The 25,635-nt window shown below is 45.6% G+C and overlaps 1 protein-coding gene across 3 annotated transcripts in view; it reads left to right on the top strand.

Annotated features, from left to right (window-relative positions):
- The window catches only part of DYNC2I1 (dynein 2 intermediate chain 1), a 510,705-nt gene that overhangs the window by 239,057 nt on the left and 246,013 nt on the right, over positions 1 to 25,635 (top strand). For all 3 annotated transcript variants that reach the window (XM_085631946.1, XM_085631948.1, XM_085631947.1), the window contains 2 exons: positions 2,745 to 2,847; positions 23,056 to 23,185. In XM_085631946.1, coding sequence (XP_085488072.1) covers positions 2,745 to 2,847; positions 23,056 to 23,185 — 233 coding nt within the window. The remainder of the gene's footprint in view (positions 1 to 2,744; positions 2,848 to 23,055; positions 23,186 to 25,635) is intronic.

Here is a 25,635-nt window from a genome sequence, read left to right as displayed (position 1 = left end):
GTCCCAAACGGACCCAGGACTTCCTACCCAGACGGCAGCCTTAGCCTCGCGGTCCCAAACGGACCCAGGACTTCCTACCCAGACGGCAGCCTCAGCCTCGCGGTCCCAAACGGACCCAGGACTTCCTACCCAGACGGCAGCCTCAGCCTCGCGGTCCCAAACGGACCCAGGACTTCCTACCCAGACGGCAGCCTCAGCCTCGCGGTCCCAAACGGACCCAGGACTTCCTACCCAGACGGCAGCCTCAGCCTCGCGGTCCCAAACGGACCCAGGACTTCCTACCCAGACGGCAGCCTTAGCCTCGCGGTCCCAAACGGACCCAGGACTTCCTACCCAGACGGCAGCCTTAGTACGAGTTCATCCTATGATCACCGTAATACACGACAGGGGAATCAGGGTTACCATATATCAGATCACACAAAGACCACTAGTTGAGCACAACCTGTTCTTCAGTTCGAGGGGCTCCTTCCTCCCTCATTCAGTTACCACTTACCTGATCAGGATTAACATCTGTTCATGTCAAGTCACATCTGACTAGAAGAATAGGCTACCCTCCTATACAAGAACACACAGCACAGGTTGACTCACTACAAACTAAATACTTTATTTAGTTACTACATACACGCTCACAGAATACATCACATATAACCTGACTAAATACTTTATTTAGTTACTACATACACGCTCACAGAATACATCACATATAACCTGCAAGGAAAGTGAAAGATTAAGTTGTACACTCTAATAAAAAGGGGTCGACATCACCTTGGTCGTATGTAGCCTGCACTCAATGGTCATCCAGGTTCCCTTCCCGTCTGCGCCTCGGCTTCGCCTGGAAGTCACACCTCTGCAGTCACAGATCTACTCCCTTCTCTTTTCTCCGAGTCACTGGGACCTCTTCCTCATTGGCTACTCTCTTCTCTTTGGCTGCTGTGTTAGAAGAATATCTGTCTCTCGGTTTTTCTCCACCTTCAAGTTTATCATCTGTCTTCCCTGGAATAAATAGTAGCTTTACTGCTAACGGCCAGGTGCCGCCTACGGACTAAAAGCAAGTGCCAGTGTCTGCCTCAGACTTTCACTAATATAGATGTGCATTTTCTCATGGAAAATTCCAGCACGTAACCTGCCGCCCACCAAATTCCTGTACCTCCCCGTGCCAAGGACACGTTCCCAGCCGGCCGGCCTGATGTAGTGTCTTCGGCATGAAGAAGAATACAATCCTTCGATAAGGGCCGGCCTGAACCGGTTCTCTCCAAGCGAATAACACCTCCTAACTAAAACACTGCCTATGACCTAGAAGCTTCCCAAGCTGCCAGAGCAGGAGGAAAGATGGAGTCTCTCCCGTTTAAGGCCTACCAGGCCTGAATTCAGCACGGCTCCATGAAATACCCTCACTACAGAACAGATTACCCCTAATGCTAACGAATCTATCCCCTAGGATATGTATGCAAACCCTGATCTATGGGGAAGAACACAGGATCATGTCGAAGTGCCTAATAAATAGGCTCTATACACTACTCTAACCCTTAGACTTGAATGGAAAGAGACTGAAGTCACATTAGGCCCCTTTTAACACAGAAAGGCCGGGGAAATCGAGCAATACAGCGCGGTAGGGTCATCATTTTTTATAGCGCTGCTCTTCCGATCAACGTTAGGGGGAGTGTGCGCCAGTGCCGCGCATCTGCCCGAAATCCCTGCAGTAGTGGGTAGAGATTTTCTTGTAAAAATGACTGAGGGTCTCGAAATATGTACAGTCCAAGATACTTAAACCCTTCTTCTACTACCTTGGCCCCACAGATGAACGGCAGCCTCGAAGGGAGTCCAGACAGGGGCATAACTATAGATTTAGTCCAATTTATAACAAAGCCCAAGTAACTGCCAAACAGTTCAAAGATGTGCAGCACCTGGGAGATGGAAAAATAGGGTCAAGATAGATATAGAAGTATATCATCGGCATAGAGAGATATGCGCTCTTCCCAGTTTATATCTAAGTGTAGAAGAGAGTTTATGTTTTGTCTCATGCTTTTTTTACTTAAAGAGGGGGGTCGAAATTCTAGTGTTTTCTCAATTGGAAACATTGTTCTGGGTCATACTGTGATCTGAACAGTCTTACTTGCTTATTTTCGGCATTTCAATATGTATGTTATTATTTAACAGCCAGTGTAATAAATGTTCTCTTGGATGTGTTACATCCATCGCTAGCATGGAGTATGCAAGTGTCCTCTATGATTTAATACAGATTGCATCATGGAGTCACTGTGCTTCTCTTCCCTTATTGTGTGAAAACCCCTCTCAAGTCACTGCGTAGAAAGGTTTCCTAGGCGTTCAAAGCCACATTTACCATCACATAGAGGGATGCAAGTTTGGAAGTCTTGTCATCTTAAAGAGAAATACAGCAGGAAAGATGCAATTTTTCAGATCTTAACATACAACAATATTTTTGTGTACAGTACATAAATAATTTCGACATGAATAAGATAATAAAGAATGCATGGGCTAGATTGAGCGTTAAAGGATAGCAGCTGTCATGACTGCTGCCAATAGATGCCACATTAAAAGTATGCAAATATTATATGATTGTTTTGTGTGGACAAGTACTCATTTTTACATATCTTCTTCACTGCCAGTTTTTCAAATGAGTAGATATGACCAGGTTTACACAAATGTGTATTATATGTATAAATACTACTATTTATTTCATGGCAATGATTTATACTGAACTAAACACTTTATATTTCATATAGAAATCTCAGATGTTCAAAAAAAGGGATCTCATCGAGGAGTGTTCATCGATTTTATATCTGCCAAGCAACGACAAATCTGTCGAAAAATGGCTAATAAACAGAAGTAGGTGCCATTTCTTTATATTTTGAATCCAGTTTATCTGTTTTTCCCATTAGTATGCACCCCGTTTGGTTGTTAATTTTTGTTTCAGAAAGTAATCCAACAAATGTTCCTCCTCTAAATTTTTTCTCTCACGTACAGACCTAAATTGCTACTAATTTATTTTCGTTCACAGAACATTTATTTTCTGCTGTTCCTTACTTATATTAATTCTCACAATCTTGGCATTTGATAGTTTGCGTTTTGTCTATACCGTGATTTGTCGCTTTTCAACCATATACCTCTTTTTGTACCAGATTTGCTATCTTCATTCATGGGTTTAACTCACTCCTGTCAAAATCAGAAAGGAGGGGTTCTGCAACTTCTTCTACATGTTTGTATAGGTTCAAGCTTTTAAGACTATCCACTGCTAAGATATATAGCTTAACGCATTTTGGAAATGCATAGTCCTTTCACGCCAACACTGCAAGTACTACTGTAGCCATCTCATGCCCATCTGGTGAAGTATTGAGTTCTAGTGAAGACTTCCATCAAACCGATATGTTATATGTTGTCCATTTCAAACTTACCATTCATATCCAAGTCCTTAGGTCATGTAGTGACATAATAGATTCAAGATTATATGAACAAAGGCCTGTTCAATGACAGTCATTCAGTCTTTTGCTCTCTAAATTTTATGAAATAACTATTATGAACATGGTGGGGCCACTGCTTTAAACCCTGGATGTTTGTAATATGACGACCTTGGTGCTGTTAATGAGTCATAAACCCTAACACAGTGTGGCAATCAAAGAAATGCTTATGTTTTGGGTGTTTTTACTTTCTCAGCATTTATTGCTGGAAGTTACACAAAGAGCTCTGTCGACCTGGTTTTGCTAGGGTTAAATACTTGAGCTGTTTTCCATCCTAAAGGCAGAATGCGCATTATGACTGCATCTTATAACATAATTAATTATTGATTTTTTTTGAGGTGTAACAATCAAATAAAGGCAGTTTCACTTTTCAGGTCAGTGGAAGAGAGAACAAATACAAACATCATATTGCATTTCACAGATGATCACAGTTCTCCACAATAGACAGCAGAGCCCTCATAATGTACAAACAACATCAATATTTGAAATAACCACAAAGTTTAAGTAGAAGAATGCTTTCCACAGTGTTAGCAATCATTTAATGAAGTACCACCTCTACAGTGGCATGAGATCAAATGGATAATATCACCAAAACATCTCCAATATGTTGAGCCCTCTTTAAGTTTTAATTTACTCACATGTGGTTTTGTTCTATGCCACTAATCCACCCTTGGTGGCATGTCATGTCGTCACCTGTTTACTATGCACTGCATCATCGCAAGCACCGGTGCTGTCACTTTCTTTCTAGTTTTGTATCCTTTTGATTCAGCGAAAATTCCCAATTGGCAATTTTGGGGGGGTTGCGGTGTGTCACAGACCCCAGGACCACTCTTAGACTTTCAGTGACAGTCCTTCAGCGTTTGTTATTCTTCAGACTTCTTCATGTCAGGTGAAAGAATGAGCCTATGTAGCCCCATATTCTGTTAGACAAGTTAGCTTAGCTGCCTAAACTTCTTCTCTCTATTATCTGCACATCACTGCCCTCTTCTCCACTGGCTTCCCACAACCTCCCCCTGTCCCATTCTACCTCCTTGGGTCATTGGTTTCCTTTTCTGCATCTTCTCCATTAGATGCTAATAGCATCATGCTTTTCTCTTCCTCTGTTCCTTGCCTCCCCTACTTCCTCTCCCAAACCTCCATACCTTTCTCTGTTGCTTCCTGTCTTCATTATCCTTCTCACCTCCACATATAAGCCATACTGTTATCTTATCTTCGACCCCACATTCCTTTGTTCACATGTCAGACTCTGCCCCTTACAAATTCCACTTGTCAGGCCTTTCTCATTTACCATTCCCCACGCTTTTAAATATGTAGCTGGTGTTCCAGGTGACAACAAACCCCAGCCACAGGTGTATGCAGTGAATGGGGGAACCTTACGCGTTTAGAACACAATAGTTCATTTGATTTTCACCCAATCAGTACCTTTCAGATGTGTCATCAAGCCTAACATTGGGTACAAGCCCAGTGTAATTTGCCATTGTAATGCTAGACTGCCTTAATTTGCTGCAGCAGTTCTATATATGGTCACTGCGTCCAGTCCAGCATGCAGCGGTTAACAACAGACACAAATATGGCTTCCACCAGCTACTGCCTAGATCACCACCTCACATCATGGTTGCACAAGCTAGGGTAAGATTGCATTCTGCGTAAATTGCCTACAAAAATGACCCTGAGAATTTCAGGATGAAGGGATTTAAGTATGCCGAAAAACACCAGTAGAAGTTCAATGTACAGGATGCTGAGGCCTCTACTCCATCATTTGTCAAAGGCCATCCAAGTAACTCAGGTTTCACCTAGCATGGTTGGGATTTTCAAAAGGTTCTGTATCATTTTGATGTGTTTGGGTATAGAGCAGAGCACTTCATACTGCACTTCTGCTGATGCTAATCACCGTAAATGATTGTGTACCATAAGACAGTTTAATGGTTCACAATACACTGACTGTAGGCCTAGTTGTCATGATGCCTTAGTATACTGCTCTTTATAATTATTGCAACATAGACTTAGTCGACATTGATGGGATTCAAGCTTATAACCTTTCAATGGCCTCATGTTTCAGCTTCAGTCTTCAACTCTTTCAGCCATCCTGCCTGCTTAATACAAAAGAATCCATAGAGAAAACATTCTGTTCACTGTATACTTGTCTCATACATTGGTAGAGAATTTAAAAGTCTCCTTAAGTTTAAAGAAAGTGGACTTCTTAGGAGAATAATGAGGAGGCATTGGACCTTGATCTGCCTTTCTTCTCCTAGCTGAGGTCTTTAATACCTGTTTGCCAGACATTTTGAAATTTAAATTGGCTACTGAGGACTTTGAGAAGTCTAGCCTCTCCACTGTAGCGGCTACGAAGATGGTCATCAAGATTCTTATCCCTCTGAATGAGTCACCATATGCTGCCTCCAATCCCTTTTGGCTAATGGCCATCTCCAGTGTGGTGTTTAAGAAGATGGACAAAAGTTGTTGGCCACTTTGGATGAGTTGATTATCCTCTTCAGTGTGAAACTGTTGGTGATTCTCTCCAAATCTTCTATCGTACCTGCTCCAGCTTGTGAAAGTTGTATGGGTATGTATCAGTAGTGATGCTGAGAAGCCATTCCCAGCACTTGAGGGGCATGACTTGGTACTCTAAGGATTCTACAGGACCATGAATGAACCTGATGATAAAATCCATCCCGGCTGTTCCTTTAGCTCACTGCCATTTGTTGTCCTATATTATCACACACTTTCATATTGCCCTGTGGGTGGACCAGGAGAACGATCTTTATCCATTGCCATGGAGGTTCTGAAAGCATTGGATTGGTTTTCTTACCAGCAACTCTTATGGTCAATGTTTCATTTCTACAACAGTCGCGAATATATTAATGACATCAGTAGACTGAGCCTGAGGACTGTTGGGGGGGGGGGGGGGGTTCAACTACATGCTGCTGATATCCACACCGTGTGGTTTGCCTTGAACAGAGCCATCCACATAAGTAGGTGAATGCATCCACCAGTACCTTGAGACTTTATTTCCCTTGGTGGGGAGATAGGAGATTCTGTCACCTTTATCACCACATGAATATGAAGGGTGCATCAAGTGAATATGTAGGCTGCGTCCAGCCACAGATTGCACAATACCTATAGAGTTACTTCACCTATTCTTCGTTATACACTTTCCCACTCATTCAAGCAACAGTAGCCAAACCTTTAATTCTTTTTTTACTTGAGAACCATAGCCATTCTCTCTGCGGGTACCCCAAACACACACAAACTAAGCTGGGCAGGCAGATGATTAATCTCTAGAGTGGGAGCTTCACACAGAAATTGTGATGCTTTCCCCTGTGTGTTCCAGAGGAGAGCTCTTTTGTGGTGAAAGTCTCACGAAGTGTGAGGCCTTTTTTATCTTGAGGGTGAAAGACCAGTTTAAGACATGCACTACTCTGGCATTCGGCCTGGTTCCTGTGTGCTTTTCTACTTTCTCACTCATCTTGTAGGTGCTCATTTTTCAGAAGACCTAGAAGCACTGGTAACTCCAAACTGATTCAATCTAGTTGAGTTGATTGATATTCTGGATTTGACTTGAGGTGCTCCTCAGCTTCTCCTGCCTGCAGTGTTCAGATCCACTATGACAGCAAGAGAGTCAGATGTTGCACTCTTCCTAAGGAATCCTAAACTTGGAAGTATGGTACCTAAGATGCAGCTAGGTCTTTCTGATTAAAATGATTACATTCAAGTTTATCAGGATAGTTAACAGGGTAGCATTAAGTAAAAGGCAAATTGAGATACTTTAAAATATTTGAGATAAATTCCCCTCACAGCCCTTCTTGCTCAATGAACAGGAATGTTTTTCGTTATTTAAACTGTTTTGTTTCAGTAAGATTGATGGTAAATTGTGTAAATCTTTCCTGGCAGTCCAGCGAAGATTGGTGGAGGGGGGATTGATTTTGAGTTGGGAGCGAAAGATATTGTCCTTCAAAGGGTATGTACAAATTGTTGAGTTTTAGTACAGTTTATGTCATGCTCCCCTTCTTCCCTTAAGTTTGCATTTTAGCTGGACTAAAAAATGGATACCTGTGGCAGGTTGAACTTTAACATTTTATTGAAGGCTGTGTTGCAAACATTTAACAGGTAAACTTAAGATGTGCTGAATTGTCCATCATTTGGGTCCCTTAAAAGCTACTTCTCAGTGCGCTATGATTTAGATCATGTCCGCCATCTAGACATAAAGCAACTGTGGAGAATCTCTTTTTTTCTCAGCCATAGGGCTGATACAGTTTTACTTAAAGGCATCCCTAGGGGCAAAATGACATCCCTTTTAAAATGTTAAATCTTAAGGTCTTCTCCTGGCGTAGAGGTTCTTGGTATAACATTTCAAAGGCACACTACATTTGTTATTTATGCCAGCGTGGTATCCAGTGAAAGTTACTTGTACTATTCTCCAGCTTTAAGTGTGTTGTATTTCATTTTGCTATTACCTATATTAGCAGTTCTTAACCTATTTCTTTCTGTAGACCCTCACTGAATCACCACAGCAAGCAGGGAACACCGGCCTATACAAATCCTCTGTTTTGAAAGTCAAAATAATACACAAAACTGCAGTAACAAGAATACATAAACAGATACACAAGTTATGAAATATTTTAGTTAATTCACACACAAAAATATTTAAAGATCGACATTTTAATTTAAAAGGAAGTTTAGAGTTTTTAAAAATGTTATTTTGTTTCAGAGAGATGAAGCAATATTTAACTCGCAAATAAAAAAGTGTAGACATTTTAATTTAATGGGAAGGTTGGAACTTTTCAAAATGTGGCTTTATTTCAAAGAGAAGCGATATGCTAGACTCTAGTCAATGACTTTTTCTTTTCTTTTTTTTTTGCTCTGTTTGCATGCTGTCTATGTATACCAGTGCCTCAGCTCAGGATACCATGTGTCTATCAGGGATTTAGTTCACTTTTCAATTTAGCTTTTTTATGTATCTATCCTTTATTAATCTGCTTAAATTATTTAATTACTAAACAGTTGCAGACCCCTTAGTAGGCATCGTGGACCCCAGGTTACGAACTGCTGACCTATAAATTAAACTGATGTTTCTCAGCAGGAGAAAACGACCTATCTAATGCTCTGTAATACTGTAATTGTGTTTGTTAATGTTTTTATGTTGATCTACCTAGCCTCTGTGAGCAGCAACGGTCAATAAAATGTGATTTTGTTCAGCAGCGCAAAATACACCTACCTAGAATGTAATGGTAAATTACCATCTAGAAGACATTACTGTGCACAGTCTTCGCTAACATAAACAGGAAACTAAGGGCATAATTTGGGGTTTGGCGCTTTGGAAGTGCCAACGTAAACTAGTGTGTCACCTTTCTTATCTAGAAGGGGCGGAGATCTATGTTTTCTGGGCAGAGCTTCAGCTCGCTCAACTGTCAGAAGCATTTGACCATTAGCCTGTTAATCACAGTGCGGCTGGTAGGGCCAGTGCTAGGCGTGGGCAGCTGCCCAAGGCCATCTGCTCAGCCCACCAACACGGGGCCTTGTGCCAGTTTTCCCCCTTGTCCTCAGCCTCGCACCTGTGGTACACCACTATGAGGCCAAGGGGAGTGGCACCTCTCTCCTGGGCCTCACAGGCAAGAAGAGCACTGCAAGGGATAGGGAAAGGGATCCACCTCCTCGCAGCCCCTTCAGTAGCGGCTGGCATCTACACGGAAGTTGGGGGCATGCTGGCAAAAGAAAATAAACATAAATAAAACTTACTTGAACGCGACGTCCTCCAATGCGGTCCTCTTCTCTCCACAGGAACTGGATGCAGCAACTCAATTGACAAATCCTGGCACTGCTCTCATGCTGTTAACCAGCAGTATGAGAGTAGTGTCCTGATTGGAGGGAGCAGCCTAACTCAGTGCTCCACAGCACCCTGGAGGCGAGCACTTTCTCTAACCCAGCTGTCTTAAGAGAGCTGGGTTAGAGATGTTTAAAGTGTGCATGTGTGGCTGGCCTTCGTAAGACGCCAGGCTAAAACTACATGCACACTTTAAATGGTGCATAAACAGCCCACCCTCCTCCCTGCAGATGTCATTCAGCAGCTGCCCGCCCACATCCTGATGCTGTGTTCAGGTCGGGGGATGTAAAATAAAATGGTAATAAATTACAATTTTACTTTTCATTTCTGGGGTTTTGGGGGATTTTAAGTGGGGCGACGCTCCTCTACTCCAATGGAGGAGCCGCCATGGGCCCCTTCTGCCATGAGCCTCGCAGACCCACACCATAGCTACGAGGCCTGTACACATTTGACATCATTGTCCTACAATTGGTGATCCTGTTCCATGCCACTCAAAGGCACTATGTAATTGACTCTCCTTGTCCTGCATTTGGGTGCCCCAGTCACAGGTCAGGGTTATTCTCACTCTTTCAGGCTTGTATGAGCTGTGAAAGAGATGAGGCAGGCAGGGAGGTGTTGCCGCTCAGGAGGGGTCCTGCACCGTACAGGTTCAGGAGCACACTTAGCTATTGAAATGCAAACAGCCTTGAATGAGTTAATAAAACCACGTTTTAAAAACATGTTTTGCAGTTTTATGTAGCTCGAGCTCAACCTGAAGAGTGCTTTGCAAATTTAGTGGTTGCATTACACAAGAACATATTCGTATTTAGGCACTGGGAGAATTTAATTGATTTGCCCAGAAATACAGGATGTCGACCTGAAGCCGAGACTTGAACCTGGTTTCTGAGTTCCAAGTCGGCAGCTGTGGCAGTAACACCACATCCTTTCCCCTCCTGTACCCATGCTGAGGACCGGTTTGTGGAGTATGCCCTTGGTGCCTAATTCTTAAATTAAGCCTGTTTCAAAGTGCTGCCATATTGTCTGCACAGTGATAGTAATATTTGCCCAGGATCAAACAGTTGGTTAAATTAGTGGATCCAGGATTGCAGTGTAATGCTACCTGTTGTGAAGGCTATATATTTACCACTGTATTGCTGACTGACCACCTCTCTTCTCCAAGGTAATATTCAGTCCATTTTTGAAATCATGCTGACCAGAAGTTTTTACACTGAATCAAAGTGATCCCAATCTTGCCAAAAAGTGACAGTAGAGCATTAAGTTGAGAAAAGTGATTGCCCATGAGCACACATTTTGGTTTATGGGATTAAGTGATTCTGATGGTAAAGCGAAGGGATGCCCTTTCCAGGGAACTGTCACACTGTTATGGGCCCTGCCCACCTTCAGAACACAGTGTTAATTTCCACCATAAAGCTGAGATTAGATGTCAAATATGTATGTTCTATGGCTAAAAGGTACCCACCGCACCAGGTCCTGTGGCAGTTGGTACTTACTGGACAGTATGCTTGGTAGATACTGATATTTACAACTGGTGTTTCAAAGCTTAAGACTATTTCATTCTATTTGGATACCAGAGTTCATTTTCCTAACTTTTCGCTCAAAATTTGCAATAGGAAGCAGCCAAGGCTTACTCCAGGAGGTGTTAAAGCGATTAGAACTCCATTATAGCATGAAGAGTAATTGCCTTCGATAAACTCAATCTCCAGCTGAGTTATGTTTAACATCTCCTTATAATGAAACCCCCAAAATCTGCTGTGGGATTCATTGTCCCCCCTGCAAACATCTTCTGAAGTCTCTGCACACGCAATGTGTATTCACATGTGCAGTGTGACACCAAAGGTACAAACTGTCCTGTGAAGTGATAATGGAAATGGCCTCCCCATTTGTCCCTTGCAGTGATGGTTGCAGACCTTGGCTGTGAGGCCCATTGAAAGGGACTTTCCTCACCTGGACCTTGCAGCACGGACCATGGATGTGATGCCATGGGGCCACATCTCCTTGGCCTTGCAACATAGCTGTGAGGCCCATCGGATGTGACCACACTTCCCTAGCAGGACTTGCGAAATCTACTTGCCCACTTGCTTTGGCGATTCAGATTTTATCAGGGTGAGCTGTTTTAGGGCCTAGTGGCATGATCTAGTGAGCTGATAAAGAACAGGTGTTCTGTTGTCTCAGAAAGTGAATGAACAATAAAGATGCCTTTAAATCTTGTTTTTATCTTGTCACATTTGCTCTGCATTGAGAGACAAAGGTCAAATGCCCGCTTATGTTTTATTATTTGCTGTCAGAGAAAATAAAGTAAACACAACCTCCAGGATAAAAGAAGCACACCATTTACATAGCTTGCAAATGCACTGTACAACACTTCAAAATACATATCTGATAGAGACTGTTAGTTGCAGATGCCTTACCTTAGAATTTCCGCCAGGCGTCAGTCTGAATCTGGAGATTTTTTTCTTCAGCATTACCCCTGCACATTGGTAGGTGGCATATGTCGACTCCGTCGTCGGTGTCATGGTCACCGGGATGACGTCGTGGTGACTACTTAGATTCCGCCCCTGCGCGCTAACGTCAGTTCTGTCTTTTCCCGTGCCAGCCTAGCACGGATGCAGAGAGAGCTAATACTTAACGGTTCTTGGGCTAGCTTTTTGCAACTTTTGTCAACATCTTTTTTGAGTCTTGGACTCCTGGTGTGTGAGGGATTTCTCAACTTTGGACTGGCTTCAAGCCCCACAGTTCCTTTCACAAGATGATATCTGTGACGGACCCGCGCCTTGTGTGCTTGTGGTGTTTGGAGCGCGACCACGACCCGAAGTCATGCTCCGACTGCTGGAGCATGCACCCAAAGGCTTTGCGGGAGCGGTCCTGAAAGTTGTTGGAGGTCCGGTGGTCGACTCCGCTTCGCTCCTGGTCTTGTTCGAGAGGAAGGTCATAAGACCGTTTGCGGAGCCCCCACTCCTCATCGCACTCCAAGCCGTCGAGGTCCTCGGGTAAGTCAAAGCACAAGAAGAAGGTGAAGAAGCACAAGTGCCCTGCTCCTTCTCCCCGTCGGTTGGCTGACACGACACAGGACTTGGAGCGTTGTCGCTAGAAGGCTGTGTCTCCGGTGCCTGTCCAAAGTCGTCCCCATCCTCATCCCGAGGTGGACACGGAGCCGGACCGACATTGGAACCAATGCCGGAAGGTACTTTTGTTCCACTGTTCATCCCTGGTGTTCCCTATTGACCAGAGGGTGGTGATGAGGACTGGGAGGGGTCGCTGGACCCTTTAACTGACCAGCTGGAAGAACCGGACTGGCGAGAGGTCCTGGACGATTCCAGTGGTCTGGACACCTCGCCAGACTCTAGTTTGCTTTCTCCCCCTACTGTGGCCACGGAGGTGGGAACATCCTATGCTGTGGTAGTGAGAAGGGCGGCCGAGGTCTTGGGCCTTGAGCGCCCTTCAGTGGCAATCAGGACTAACCTCCTGACAGAGGTGCTTCAGCCTGTGGCTTCTTCCTCTGAACCCGTACTGCCATTCAGTGAAGGCCTTACTGATGTTCTCCTGGGCACTTGGTCCAAGCCCAGACTGTGGAGAGGACAATTGCCCTCCGCCACCGCCCAGCCCCGGGCGACCCAGTGTTCTTGACCCAACACCCTTCCCCTGAGAGCTTGGTGGTCCAGGCCTCTTCTTTTTACGGTGCATTCCCTTCTGCTCCTCCAGATAGGGAACCCAAGAAGCTGGACCATCTTGGGAAGCAAATGTTTTCTTCCTCCAGCTTGGCACTGCGGTCAGTGATCACCGCATCCCTTTTGGGCCACTACTCCCATACCATCTGGGATATGGTCACTCAGGTGCTGCCTCAGTTCCTGGAGGAGGCCCGGGCCGTTCTCTCCTAGGCAGTTGCGCATAGGAGAGACGCAGCCATATTCGCCATCCGATGTGGACTGGATACCACCGACTCACTGGGCAGAACGATTGCCACGTCTGTAACCCTTAGACGCTACGCCTGGCCTGGTTGAGGACATCTGGATTTTCGAGGGATGTCCAGTCAACCTTGATGGACATGCCCTTTGATGGCTGTCATCTTTTTTGCGACAAAGCTGACTCTGCGCTTGAGCACGTTAAAGACTATAGAGCTACGGACAGATCTTTGGGCCACAATGCGCCTTCAGTCTGCTTTTCGTCCCTTTCGTGGCTACTAAAGGGAGGCCAACCACGTCCGGCCCAGCCTATCCACCGGTTCATTCAAGCTTCCTAGCCTCTGCATTGCCACAGATGTGGGCCCCAGCGTCCTCGTGGGTCTGGGACCAAACAGGCGGGCAATTCCACCCTTTCCCCCTCCCCTGCAGCAGCCTCCAAAACTTCCTACTCTGACATTTCAGGCCCATTAACAGCCAGTTGGAGGCAGGATTCCCTATCACCTCCTCCACTGGCAATCCATCACGTCGTAAAGGTGAGTTTTGCAAATCGACCGAAGGGGCTACTCCCTCCCCTTCGAGACTACTCCTCCCTTCATACCACCGTCTTTACGATCGCATTATGGAAGATCATTTGACTTCTCCGCCGGGAAGTCTCAGCTCTTTTGGCCAAGGGACTTGTAGAGAGGGTCCCTGCACCAGCAGTAGGTTGTGGTTTCTATTCCTGCTATTTTCTGGCCTGCGTCCTATTCTAGACCTACGGGCCCTCAAATGCTTCCTCCTGAAGGAGAAGTTCAGAATGCTCACGTTAGCTCAGGTCCTGTCTGCCCTCGACCCTGGAGACTTAATGGTGGCGTTGAACTTGCAGGACTCTTATTTCCATATTCCTGTCCTGCCAGCCCACAGACGGTGGGCTATGATCACTTTCAATTCACTGTACTCCCCTTTGGTCTTACCAGTGCCCCTCAGGTGTTCACAACAGTGATGGCGGTGGTCGCAGCTCATCTGTGCAGATAGGGGATTTCAGTCTTCCCCTATCTCGACGACTGGCTGTTGAAGGCAGGCTCGTCCCAGTCTGTCGTCTTCCACCTCCAGACTATGGCGGACCTCCTGCATTGGCTGGGGTTCACTATAAACGTGCCGAAGTCACACTTGACTCCTTGTCAGATGTACCTTTTCATCTGGGCCGTTGTGGCCCGGGATATTCGGGCTAAGATACCGATGTTTCAGCCTCTATACCGAATTTCATTGAGAATGACTGAGGCTGCTGGGTCTCTTGGCCTCCTGCATCCTACTGATGGATCATGCCAGGTGGCTTATGCAAGCTCTTCAGTGGGACCTGAAGTTCCACTGAGCGCAGCATCAGGGGTAACTTTCCGACTACGTTCAGATCTCAGAGGGAACTGCACAACAACTGCAGTGGTGGCTAACGACCCAACCAGAACTAATGGTGGTGACAGATGCTTCACTCGTGGGAAAGGACGGCCATCTGGGAGAGGCAGAGAGTGTTCGGTGGAGTCCGGACTCCGTATCAACCTGCTGGAACTCCTGGTGATCCGACAGGCACTGAAGGCATTCCTTCCCTCTCTCAAAGGGAAAGTGGTGCAGGTGTTCACAGACAACACCACGGCCATGTGCTACTGCAACAAACAGGGTGGAGTGAGGTCGTGGATCCTATGTCAGGAGGCTCTTCGCCTCTTGACATGACAGGAACATCAGAGCATGACCCTAGCAGGTTCTCTGAATGCCAGGGCGGGCAAAATCAGCCATCAGTGCTTGGTCCGTCATGAATGGTGTCTTCATTCGGAGGTGGTGCAAGGTCTCTTTCAGCGATGGGGAGAGCCTTGGTTAGATCTGTTTGCGACAGAAGAGAACGTGCAATGCCAGTAGTATTGTGCTTTGGAGTTTCCAGGGAGGCACTTGCTCAGCGACACTTCTCGTCACAAGTGGAACTGCGGCCTCCTGTACGCCTCTCCGCCTCTACCACTTCTGCCCTGAGTGCTCAAGAAGATCAACCGTGACCAGCACCCAAGTTATTCTTGTGGCTCTGGACTGGGCACGAAGAGTCTGGTACCCCGAGCTTCTGAGCATGGCCATCGATCCTCTGATCAGACTGCCCGTTCGGGGGGATCTTCTCTCGCAGCAGCAGGGGACGGTTCTCTACCCGAACCTGTCCAGTCTCTACCTCCATGCCTGGAGATTGAGCGGCGACAGTTGACAGCTTTTGACCTTCTGCCCGAGGTCTGTAAATTCATCTTGGCAGCCAGGCGTCCGCCACTAAATCGGTATGCGCCTGTAGATAGAACAAGTTTGTGGTATGGTGCACAGCAAAGGCTGTGGATCCCCTTTCTGCTCCTCTTTCTGAGGTCATTTTGTATATACTTTCTTTAGCCCAGCAGGGCTCTGCTCTGGGCACTCTCAAAGGTTATCTTGCAGCTATCTCTGCTTTTCTTCAGCTGCCAGATCAGCCAGCCTTGTTCAAGTCACCTATTGCTAATAGGTTCTTCAAGAGCATTACTAATCTGTTTCCTTGAACTCACTTCATAATGCCCCTGTATTACTTGAAACTTGTTCTCATCTATCTTATGTGTGCTCCCTTCGAACCTCTTCATAACTATTCTTTCAGACTCCTCACTCTCAAGACTGCCTTCCTTTTTGTCATCACCTCTGCTTGCAGCCTGAGTGAGCTTCATGCTCTATCTTCCAAGCCTCCTTTCTTCTCTGTGCATCCAGACAAAGTGGTGCTTGGAACGAGGTCTTTGTTCCTTCCTAAAGTTGTTACACCATTTCATGTAGGACAATCTATCACTTTGCCCACCTTTTTCCCTCCTCCGCACCCTTCCAAGGAGGAGGAGAGACTCCACCGTCTGGACTCTAAACATGCATTGTCATTCTATCTTAACCCACAAAAAACTTCCGGGTGGATAATCAGCTCTTCATTGGCTATGTGGGTGCCAACAAAGGCCGGGCTGTTAAAAAAATGTACCATCTCTCGATGGGTTGCCATTTTCATTAAGATCTGCTATGCTTTAGTGAAGAAGGATCCTCCAGCTGGTTGCGTGCTCACTCCACTAGGGCTACAGCAGCAACCACTGCGTTGGCACGTGGGGTCGCATTCCTTGATATCTGCCAGGCAGCAACGTGGGCCTCTCTGCACACGTTTACCAGACACTACTGCCTGGACAGCCAAGTCCGAAAGGACGGATATTTTGGCTGTTCGGTCCTCCATGACTTTAACATGTGAACTTGGTTCGCAGAACCTCCTCTGGGGATGGTATTGCCTGGGTATCTATTTTAAGGTAAGGAATCTACAACTAACAGTCTCTATCAGACGAACAAGTTACTTACCTTTGGTAACGATGTATCTTGTAGAGACATATGTTAGTTGTAAATTCCTTACCGCCCCACCCCACCCTCGCTGCTCTGCGAACTGATTTCTAGGGACAGGGTCTCCCATACAGGGCCCTAGTTGTGGCGCACCTGTGGTCAGTGTCAGAACTGACGGCAGCGCTCAGGGGAGGTGTCCAAGTAGGCCCCGCAAGGTCATCCCGGCAACCACAACGCTGACGATGGACGCAGAGTCGACCGATGCAACCTACTGACATGCAGGGGTACTGTGGAAGAAAAAATCTCCGGATCCAGACTGCCTCATGGGGGAAATTCTAAGGTAAGGAATCTACAACTAACATATGTCTCTACCAGATACATCATTACGGAAGGTAAGTAACTTGTTCTTTTGAAGTTGTGAAAGCACTTTGTGTGATGAAAAAATTTGTGTTAATAGGATGAAAACAAATTGGAACACTTTTCTTGTTGATGTGCAAATAATGAACATTTTTGCTGAACCCCAATTTCCACAGATAATTGTTTATACACTAAATAGTTTTATAAGTAAAAACTGCATGTTAGTGGGAAAGCTTGTGGCCATTACAATTGAAAATATGCTGTTTGTAAATGTCAGTGCTCTAGCAAATCATGTTTTATTAATACATTTATTAAAAGTGAGATTTTAAACATGAACAGAAAAACATTCTTGCCCCTGCCCTGATGACAATGCTATTAGTGAACTAAGAGGCAGGTCTGTGGTTATGTGTACCCTATATGTGGGCTAGGTTCTTATTATACATCGAGCAAAAGTTTAGTCTATTAAATTAAACAAAATAGTGTTTTGTACAGCAGATATGCTGAACTTGCATATTTGAAGATCCTGTCATATGTGATAATGAAGAAAAAGGTATCTCTGTAAAATAAAATATTTGCTAGGATCACACAATTTGAGACCAGGTTACGTGTCAAGTACACTACAGTTAGGTCAAGTACAACATTCAAGTCAATAGACCTGCAGGTCTAGTAACATATTTATGATTTCTCAAGGCCTGCCTAGTCCTCGCAGATCTGGTTCATGGTGAATGGTCCAGGAGAGGGATTACCCTTCACCCTGGTCTTGCAGTGCTACACCATTGTTGCGTGGCCCATGGAATAGGGCTCCCCACTTCAGGTTCCTCTCTCCTGGGCCTACCATGGCTATACCATAGTTCCAAGGCCTAGGGGAGTGGAGGCCCCCTACCCTAGGACTCGGGAAGTGCCCCATCATCCCTGGACCTCTTAGCCATGGTTTAGTTTTGTGAGGTCTGTGGATAGTGGGCTCCCTCCCCTAATTCTCTCAGCGCTACTCCAAAAAAGAGAGCCACAGGAGGGGCTCACATGGCCCCATCTCCTGTGCCCAATTAAGATTGTGTCACAGCTCTGTTCCATAGCTCTGTGCATAGGTTCATGTCTGGGGAATAGCCATCAGTAGTGCAGCAGCTGTAGAAGCACTGGGCTCAAAGATATTAGGTGCCCATGTTCCCAAATTATGGCTTTATTTTACTGTGCAGCCAGTGCACGAGGATGAGGGGACGCTTTTACTTTGCACCAGGACCCATGGCAGCATTCCTGTGCTACTTGCTTCTCTTTCATGGGCCTCACAGCCATGTTCCAGAGCTTTGAGACCCATGAGAGGCCCTCCCTCCCCTGGCCCTCGCAGACATAGTTGGACACTCCTAGGAGGCACCATCTTGTGAGCTTAGCAGCGCTGGACCATGGCTGTGAGGTTCATTAGAGACCTCTTTCAGGGGTGTAGCAATCAGTTTTGACCAGTGCTCATGGATGTTAGGGACCCAATGTAACCAAATTATGGCTGTGATTGGCTGTCCAGCATCATTCTTTTGCATGGTAGCTCATGGCTACATTACATGTCCACTGGGCCCTTCTTCTGTGTACAGCACATCTATGATCCAGAGCTGTGAAGTCCAGGAAAGGCCCATCTCCACTAGGCTTTACAGCCATGGTCCAGTGCTGAGAGGCCCCAAGGGATGGAGCCTGCTGCCATGGGTCTTCTAGCACTGGTCCATGATTGCAGTTCCCAGGAGATGATACCCCTATAAAGGGCACTCAATAGTGGGACCTTGGCCTTGTGGGGTATGGGTCTAGTACAATGACACTGGAGCCCAGAGGTGTTATGGGCCAAATTCACCCACATTTTGGTGTATTTTAAGTTCAGTCAGAGGACCAGAGAGAGAGAGAGGCCCATTTACCTTGCTCCACAAGGGCCCATGGCACCATTGCTACACCACTGGCACCTCGCACCTGCACCACACAGCCAGGGTCCAGTGCTCTGAAGCCTATCAAAGTAGGGTGGCAGGGTGCAGGATTGTACTCCATGTTAGATGTTTGTACTGCCTTCTGCAGCAAGTTCCTGCAGGATGCCAAATATCCAACTTTTTTTGCTTGCTAAGGGGCTGATGCAGGCAATCAGTCTAATCAGTTGGAGGTATAAAACACACAGTTTATCTGGGAAGCCTGGGGCAGCCCAGGCCAGTGGATGCCCCAACAAGAACTCTGTGAACAACCTCTGTGCGGAGGTGCGAGGGGGGCAGCATTTGCAAACATGCTAATTGGGTGAGAGGACTTGTCCCACTGGAAGTGACCTCTTGAGGTCACTTTATCAAATATTTACTATTAAGGGTGCTAAAAGGAGGAATGTAGAAAGAGAATGAAATAGCCCTGAACGATGAGTAACCAGCCTAAAATCTGTACTTTGAGATTATGGCCCGTCAGCCCATGAGATGATGACAGACAAGAAGACAAAGGTCCAGGAAGAAATGATTTGCCCACGTTCAAACAATTTGGTCAAGAAGGAGAACTAAAATTGCAATACAGGGCTGCTTGTTTCAAGACACATATATTTCTCAGTATATCACATACTTTTCCTGTTAATGAGAATAGTGGTCTGATGTAGGACAGGGTGCAATTGGATGAAAACCCCAAAATGAACTCAGTGATTTTTGATAACCTCTATATAAACTTTTTCTTGGTAAAAAACAAATACAGTAAGTGTCCTGCTATGTAATAATGGAACCGTAGTTCTGTGATGGGGAGGGAGCCATAGGGAAAGGTGGGTGATAGGCCTGAATCTAGGAATTGATTCTTGTCATCAAGGACTACCAGCCTAGGCGCACTGCTGTGAGGTCCAAGGGAGGAAAGACCCCCCCCTGTCCCCATGCCTCGCAGCACTGGACCACAGTTGGAATGGCCCTCTCTCCCTGGGACCTCACAGACATGGTCAAGTGCTGCAAGACTCTAGGAAGGGATCATCCCTGGCCTTGAAGTGCTGGCCCATGGGTGGGTGACCTGGGAGGGCCCTTGTCCCTTGGTCTTCGCAGTCCTGGTCAAGCCCTATGAGGCCCAGCGAAATTTGCCTTAGATTACTTCAGAAGCTCAAGTAATATTTTTCCCCCAGTTACTTTCTTGTCTGCAAACTGACTTTAATGTCCCCAGGTCCCAGTTTACCTATGAAATGGCTAAATAAATGGATGGCCCTTAATAGAATGGGTCACTGTCAATGTTTTCTTTCACTAAAAGTACAGCTCTGTTTTAATAAGCATGATGTTCGTCTCTGTCACTCACCTTGTGGCATAATATATGTTTCTCCTAGTCAGGGCCCCCTGAGATCATTTGTAGCCCACCAAGGGGGGCCATCCCTAATTTGCTGACCTCTTCTCTACACCATTTGTCTTTATGTTTTACGCACTTCCAATTTGAGAAATTTTATATTGTTGACGAGGCAAGAATTTTTTGTTGTATATTGTTATATCCCAAGGCAGTCTGTTGAAATATTTGCTGTTTTGCTCTGGTTTAGACATGAAAAGTCTGTTCATGGCGGTAAAGTACAGACCAGATGTAATTCTAGAGGCATGACCACCCTCCCCTGGGGCTTGCAGCCACAGTCTGCCTTTTGGTTAGGATTACACTGTAGAAATACCACATGAATGCCACCCCTGCCTACTTGGACGAAGATATTGCTACTACATTTGGCTCTCCACACACCTGCAGCAAGGACACCTTTCAGACGGAAGAAGAAGTGCTAAAAAGTAAATAAACAAGCAAAAGGCCTTTCCCTTCTATGCACCAACGATCTGGAATGGTATCCCCATATCCATCCAAACCGCCCGAACCCAGCTCCAATTTAGTAAATACATAGAAGTATATTATTAGGGTTCATATTTATGTGTTTATTGTTTTACCGATATCCGCACCTAGAAAGTTACTTCTTGCAAAGTCGCTTCAAAAATAGTCAATTGATAGCACTTTCTGTAATTTAATTCCCTGTGTTTTCACGTTCTGTGCAAATAAGAAGGGCCTCACATTTTCCCTTTCTGCCCAAGTCCCCAGAAGTCCTAGAACCGACACTGATAGCTGGTAAATGTTTGTTGGAAGGACCACTTTATTTAGGGCAATCCTGTTCACATGCATATTTTATGTTAGGAACTGCCTGGTAAAGCTTTGTGGTCTCAAACAGGAAACAATACATGTGACCCACCATGTGCTGGACGAAATCTTCCACCACCTAAGGGCCAATTTTTTTTTTTTTAGAATTAAACGCCTGTTTTGTGTGTTTTCGACTGGGAAAAAACGTTTGACAAGAGGAGCTAAAACAACATGACACCTTCTCTGCCGATTCTTTTGCCTTCAGTTCAACTGCCACCCTGGCAGTGTCGCATTAGTGCTGTCGGTCCTCTGCCAGGGAAGCAGTGGCCATAGGTTCTGCTGTTCTGGTGGGCTGGGGGCCTCCTGCCAGGCTACTATTGAACCTTTAAGACCTATTTCTGTCCCTTTGAGATACAATTGCATGACCATGCCTACTAAGGAAAGCAAATACTTCCATTGAGCAGTTAAAATGAGGTATACAAACAGCAATCTGCGGACAAAACCGCCCCTATCCAATGCGCTGTGGAAAGACATGGATGCACTCAATCCCATGTGGCACTTCAAGTAACCTTTCCTGAATACCACAACAGGTAGACAAGCACACATGAATGTCTACAGCTGTGCTTACTTGTGCCATACTGGCCAACAGTTGCACACACCTTGATATCCAAAAGTAATACTGATGACAATTTATTAACTGCAAAAGTTAAGTCTGAGTCAACTTACAGCTGGGATGTTACTCACAACTACGCCGCACAGCATACTCCTTATGCCACCGTGGTTGCTGCAAAACTCACAAAACACAGACATTTTTAACTCCAGTACGGTAACAAATACAATTAATGATGTGCAAGAACCGTGTTCTACTAGATGTGTGCCGCACAGCCACAGATGAGACAATACGTATTAATAGTTACTTCATCTGTAATTGCTTATACACTTTCCCACTCATGCAAGCAACAGTGGCCACTCCCTGAAGACATGGTTGTGATACACTGTCACAGTATATCTACAGTGATCAAAAAAAATACAGCCACGCGCATGTTTGCACAATGTTCACAATATATGCTGTTGGGTGCCGTACAGAGATATATGTACTATGCTCTGGGTCGGTTGGAACTTGCTAGACTCACTAAGATATGTCTCCCTGAGAGTCCACCATATGGCAACGTGATTCTCAGTTAATGATTATCATTCCTAGATGGTCATGGGCACTCTTCACCAGTCCCAGTGCGACCACACTAGCGCCGGCGGCATGCAAAGGGGTATGGAGTCACTGACACATAGACAGATATACACTACCCAGGCACCTAAGATGTGTAATTGCAGTGCAGGGATCACTCATAACCCTAGTGAGTCTCCCAGCTACTGCTACCAGAGGTAACATCCCACCTGTGCCTCTTCCCACCAACTTGATACTCCACACAATCCCAATGAATCTACTCTTAGTCGCTGCTGATTGAGATGAGTACAGCAGGCGCAGTACTGCTTAGACTACAGGTCAATGCACAATCACAGCTGCCAATGCCTTGGGGTGCTATTTACCCTGGATCTTATTTATAGGCATATCCTTAAAGAGTTTTGCAAGAACAGTCTTGGGGTGGTGGGAGAGGGGAGGGGAGGGGAGGGGATGGACAGACCCATCAGTAGAGTGACCAGTACTTGTATAACCTCCATCACTATCAGGGTGTCTGTCCCCCGATAAAGTGACAGCCCATTCTTATATGTCTCCCTGGAGGCCTTTGCCCAATATACTGCTAAGGCATAGCATAATACTTTTTCCACAACACATCCGAACTTTCCTGTTGCACTGCCAAAGCAGTACGCCATTTGCATAATGACGTCCCCTGTCTTAATGATGCCTCACAGTGTCATTCACAGGTAAATCAATTTAAGCAGGTAACTATACAGAATCTGTGAGGAAGGCAAGCATCCTTTAGAACCATTGTCGCCGAGTGCAAGTAACTTTTTCTTTTGTTTAAGCTCCACTCCTGCTTTTATTTCCTAATGTAGATGCCACCTTTAACCTTAATCGTTTTCAGGTCATTTGTATTGAGAGCTGAGTTGTTTCCTTCAAATATTACATTTGATCCTCTATTTTTGTTTTACTAAGGAAACGCAGTACAGAACTTCTTCGACTAATTGACTTGGACTTCTCAATCACCTTCTCCCTACTCGATCTGTCACCAGTAAATGAGTATGATATGTACATCAGGAGCTTTGGCAAAACCAACACCAAACAGGTCAGTACCAAATACAGACTTAATGCAGGTACATTAGAAGTAACAAACTAAGTATCCAAGGCTGTTGAAATATAAATGAAAAGCAATAGTAAATGTTTTGCAACTTTATAATTAATTTGTTTCATTTTTTTAATGAGTACCTGTGAGCAATCGCTGTCTTTAAAATACTAAAGCCAAACTATTTCTGCCTTACTATTTCTGCTTTGTTTAGTCCTCATTTAAGATCAATACCCATTGGTTTACTTGGAAAGAAGTTGTTTCAAGATAGTCAGTCTGGTTTTGTTTACATGCAAAGTTGTAAATTATTAAAGGGATCTTAACACTCTTTTTATTTTAAAAACCAGGTTATTGCTTTGTGTGAATGGTTTCCCATGCTCAATTTACCAAAATATTCTTGTCACTGATCCGTTTAACCTTTTTGTTTTTATTTTATTTAAAAAAAATATTTTTATTGAATTAAACAACAACACGTCACGTATTATCCTGGTGTATTATCACGACTCCTTTCTATCCGTTGCATCTCCAGTTCTATTGTTGGGGACACACATATTTCTCCTTGATGAGTATTCCATTTGCCTCACTTCCTATCCATTTCTTCGGGCACCCCCTAGATTTAGACACCTCCTTTTCCGCAATCATACAGTTGTCATACTCTCTGACCCACATCCGGAGCCAAGGCCTATCTGCCACTCCCCACTTCCTTGCTATCTCCCTCTTGACCAATGTGTAGCCTAGTGTCATAAACTGTTGCTCGATTTCCATGAGGTCGGTTGGCTCACATATATTGAGGAGACCTAGCCGAGCTGTAAGGGTGTGTTGTTTTCCCAAGGCCTCTTTGATGTGTTCTGTGGCACCCTCCCATATGGGTCGCACCCCCGGGCAGTCCCATATCATGTGGTAAAAAGATGCGTCTTGCTGGCATCCCCTAAGACAATGTGCACTGGTCCTCGAGCCTATCTTTGCAAGGGTTATACCAGTTAAGTAAAATCTACGTACATTTTTTAGCTGGATGAGGCGGTAGCGAAGCGTTATGGCTGCCGCACAAGGGGAAATCAATGCCGCCTGCCAGTCATCTTCGTCAATGGGTCCTAAGTCCAACTGCCATCTCTCCCGGAGTTTATGAAAGGTGTCTGGGAGATTATTACACAGTTTTTTATATGTAAGGGAAATGGCCTTGGTGAGCAATGGTCCATCAAGAAGCCTGTCCTCTAGCGGGGAAGAGTCTGGGATGTCCATCATGTCTGGGATAGCTGCAGTGAGGGCGTGTCTGATTTGTAGATATCGAAACACCTCCCCTTGGGCCAGATCATATGTCTTCTGTAAGTCATCGAATTTGAGAAGAGCACCCTTCTTAACCAAGTCCCCAATCGTCGAGATTCCTAGTACGTCCCATTTGTCGAACCCTGAATACCTGCCAAGAAGCTCTAATCTCTGGGTACACCACAGGGGTGTAGCCTTAGTGAGGGTCTGCGCCCAACCCAGACGGGAGTTCGCCAGGTGCCATATCGTCACCGTGGGAGCTGTGGGGCCAACATAACGGCCCCTTCGAACCTTAGAATACAATGCCTCCAGGTACCCCCCCCCCCCCCCCCCCCCCCATCTGATATCTGTCCAGCATGTATGCTGGGTCCAACGGGGATCTATATATCCAGTCGTTCACCACCACCAACTGTGATGCCCAATAATACAGACGGATATTCGGGAGGGCAATGCCGCCATCATACCACCCTTTAGTTAACTTTTTCATGGCTATTCGAGGGAATCCCCCATCCCATAGCAGTGTTCTAATTTCGCTCTCCACCCCGGAGAAATAGGCGTCTGGGACCCTGTGGGGGCAGTTTTTAATGATATACAGAAACCTAGGGGGGCCAACATCTTAAAAAGTGCTGCTCGCCCGATCAGGGACAGAGGCAGGGAACGCCAGTGTTTAACACCAGCCCGTAGTCTAGTCAGAGGGGCTGCGAGATTGCGGTCGTAAAAAAGATGGGGGTCCGGAGTTACAAAGATCCCCAAATAACGGAAGCCTTCCAATGTGACCTTCCCCGAACATCCCGAGGGCAATCGGGGAGCCTGACCCCTCAAAACGCACAACACGGATTTACTCCAGTTTATGGCGTACCCCGAATATTTCCCGAAATTTGTGAAAACATTTAACACCCCATGAAGGGATCTGTAAGGGGATGCCAGGTAGAGCAATATATCATCTGCATATAATGATATTCTATCCTCATGGTATTCCGCCCATTTCAAACCCTTCACCATAACATCTTGTCTGACCCATGCAGCCAGCGGCTCCAGCATTAGAGAAAGGAGCAGTGGGGAGAGGGGGCAACCCTGTCTAGTTCCCCGTTTTATTGGGAAGGATCTTGAGGTGTAGTTATTTACCCGGGCCTGTCCCCACATATCCGTGTATAACAACCTCACCCAGCCATGAATTTGGGCCCAAAGCC

The sequence above is a fragment of the Triturus cristatus genome, chromosome 10, assembly GCF_964204655.1.
Source record: "Triturus cristatus chromosome 10, aTriCri1.1, whole genome shotgun sequence".
In the NCBI taxonomy this organism is placed as follows: Eukaryota; Metazoa; Chordata; class Amphibia; order Caudata; family Salamandridae; genus Triturus; species Triturus cristatus.
This window is presented reverse-complemented; position numbering and strand designations above follow the sequence as displayed.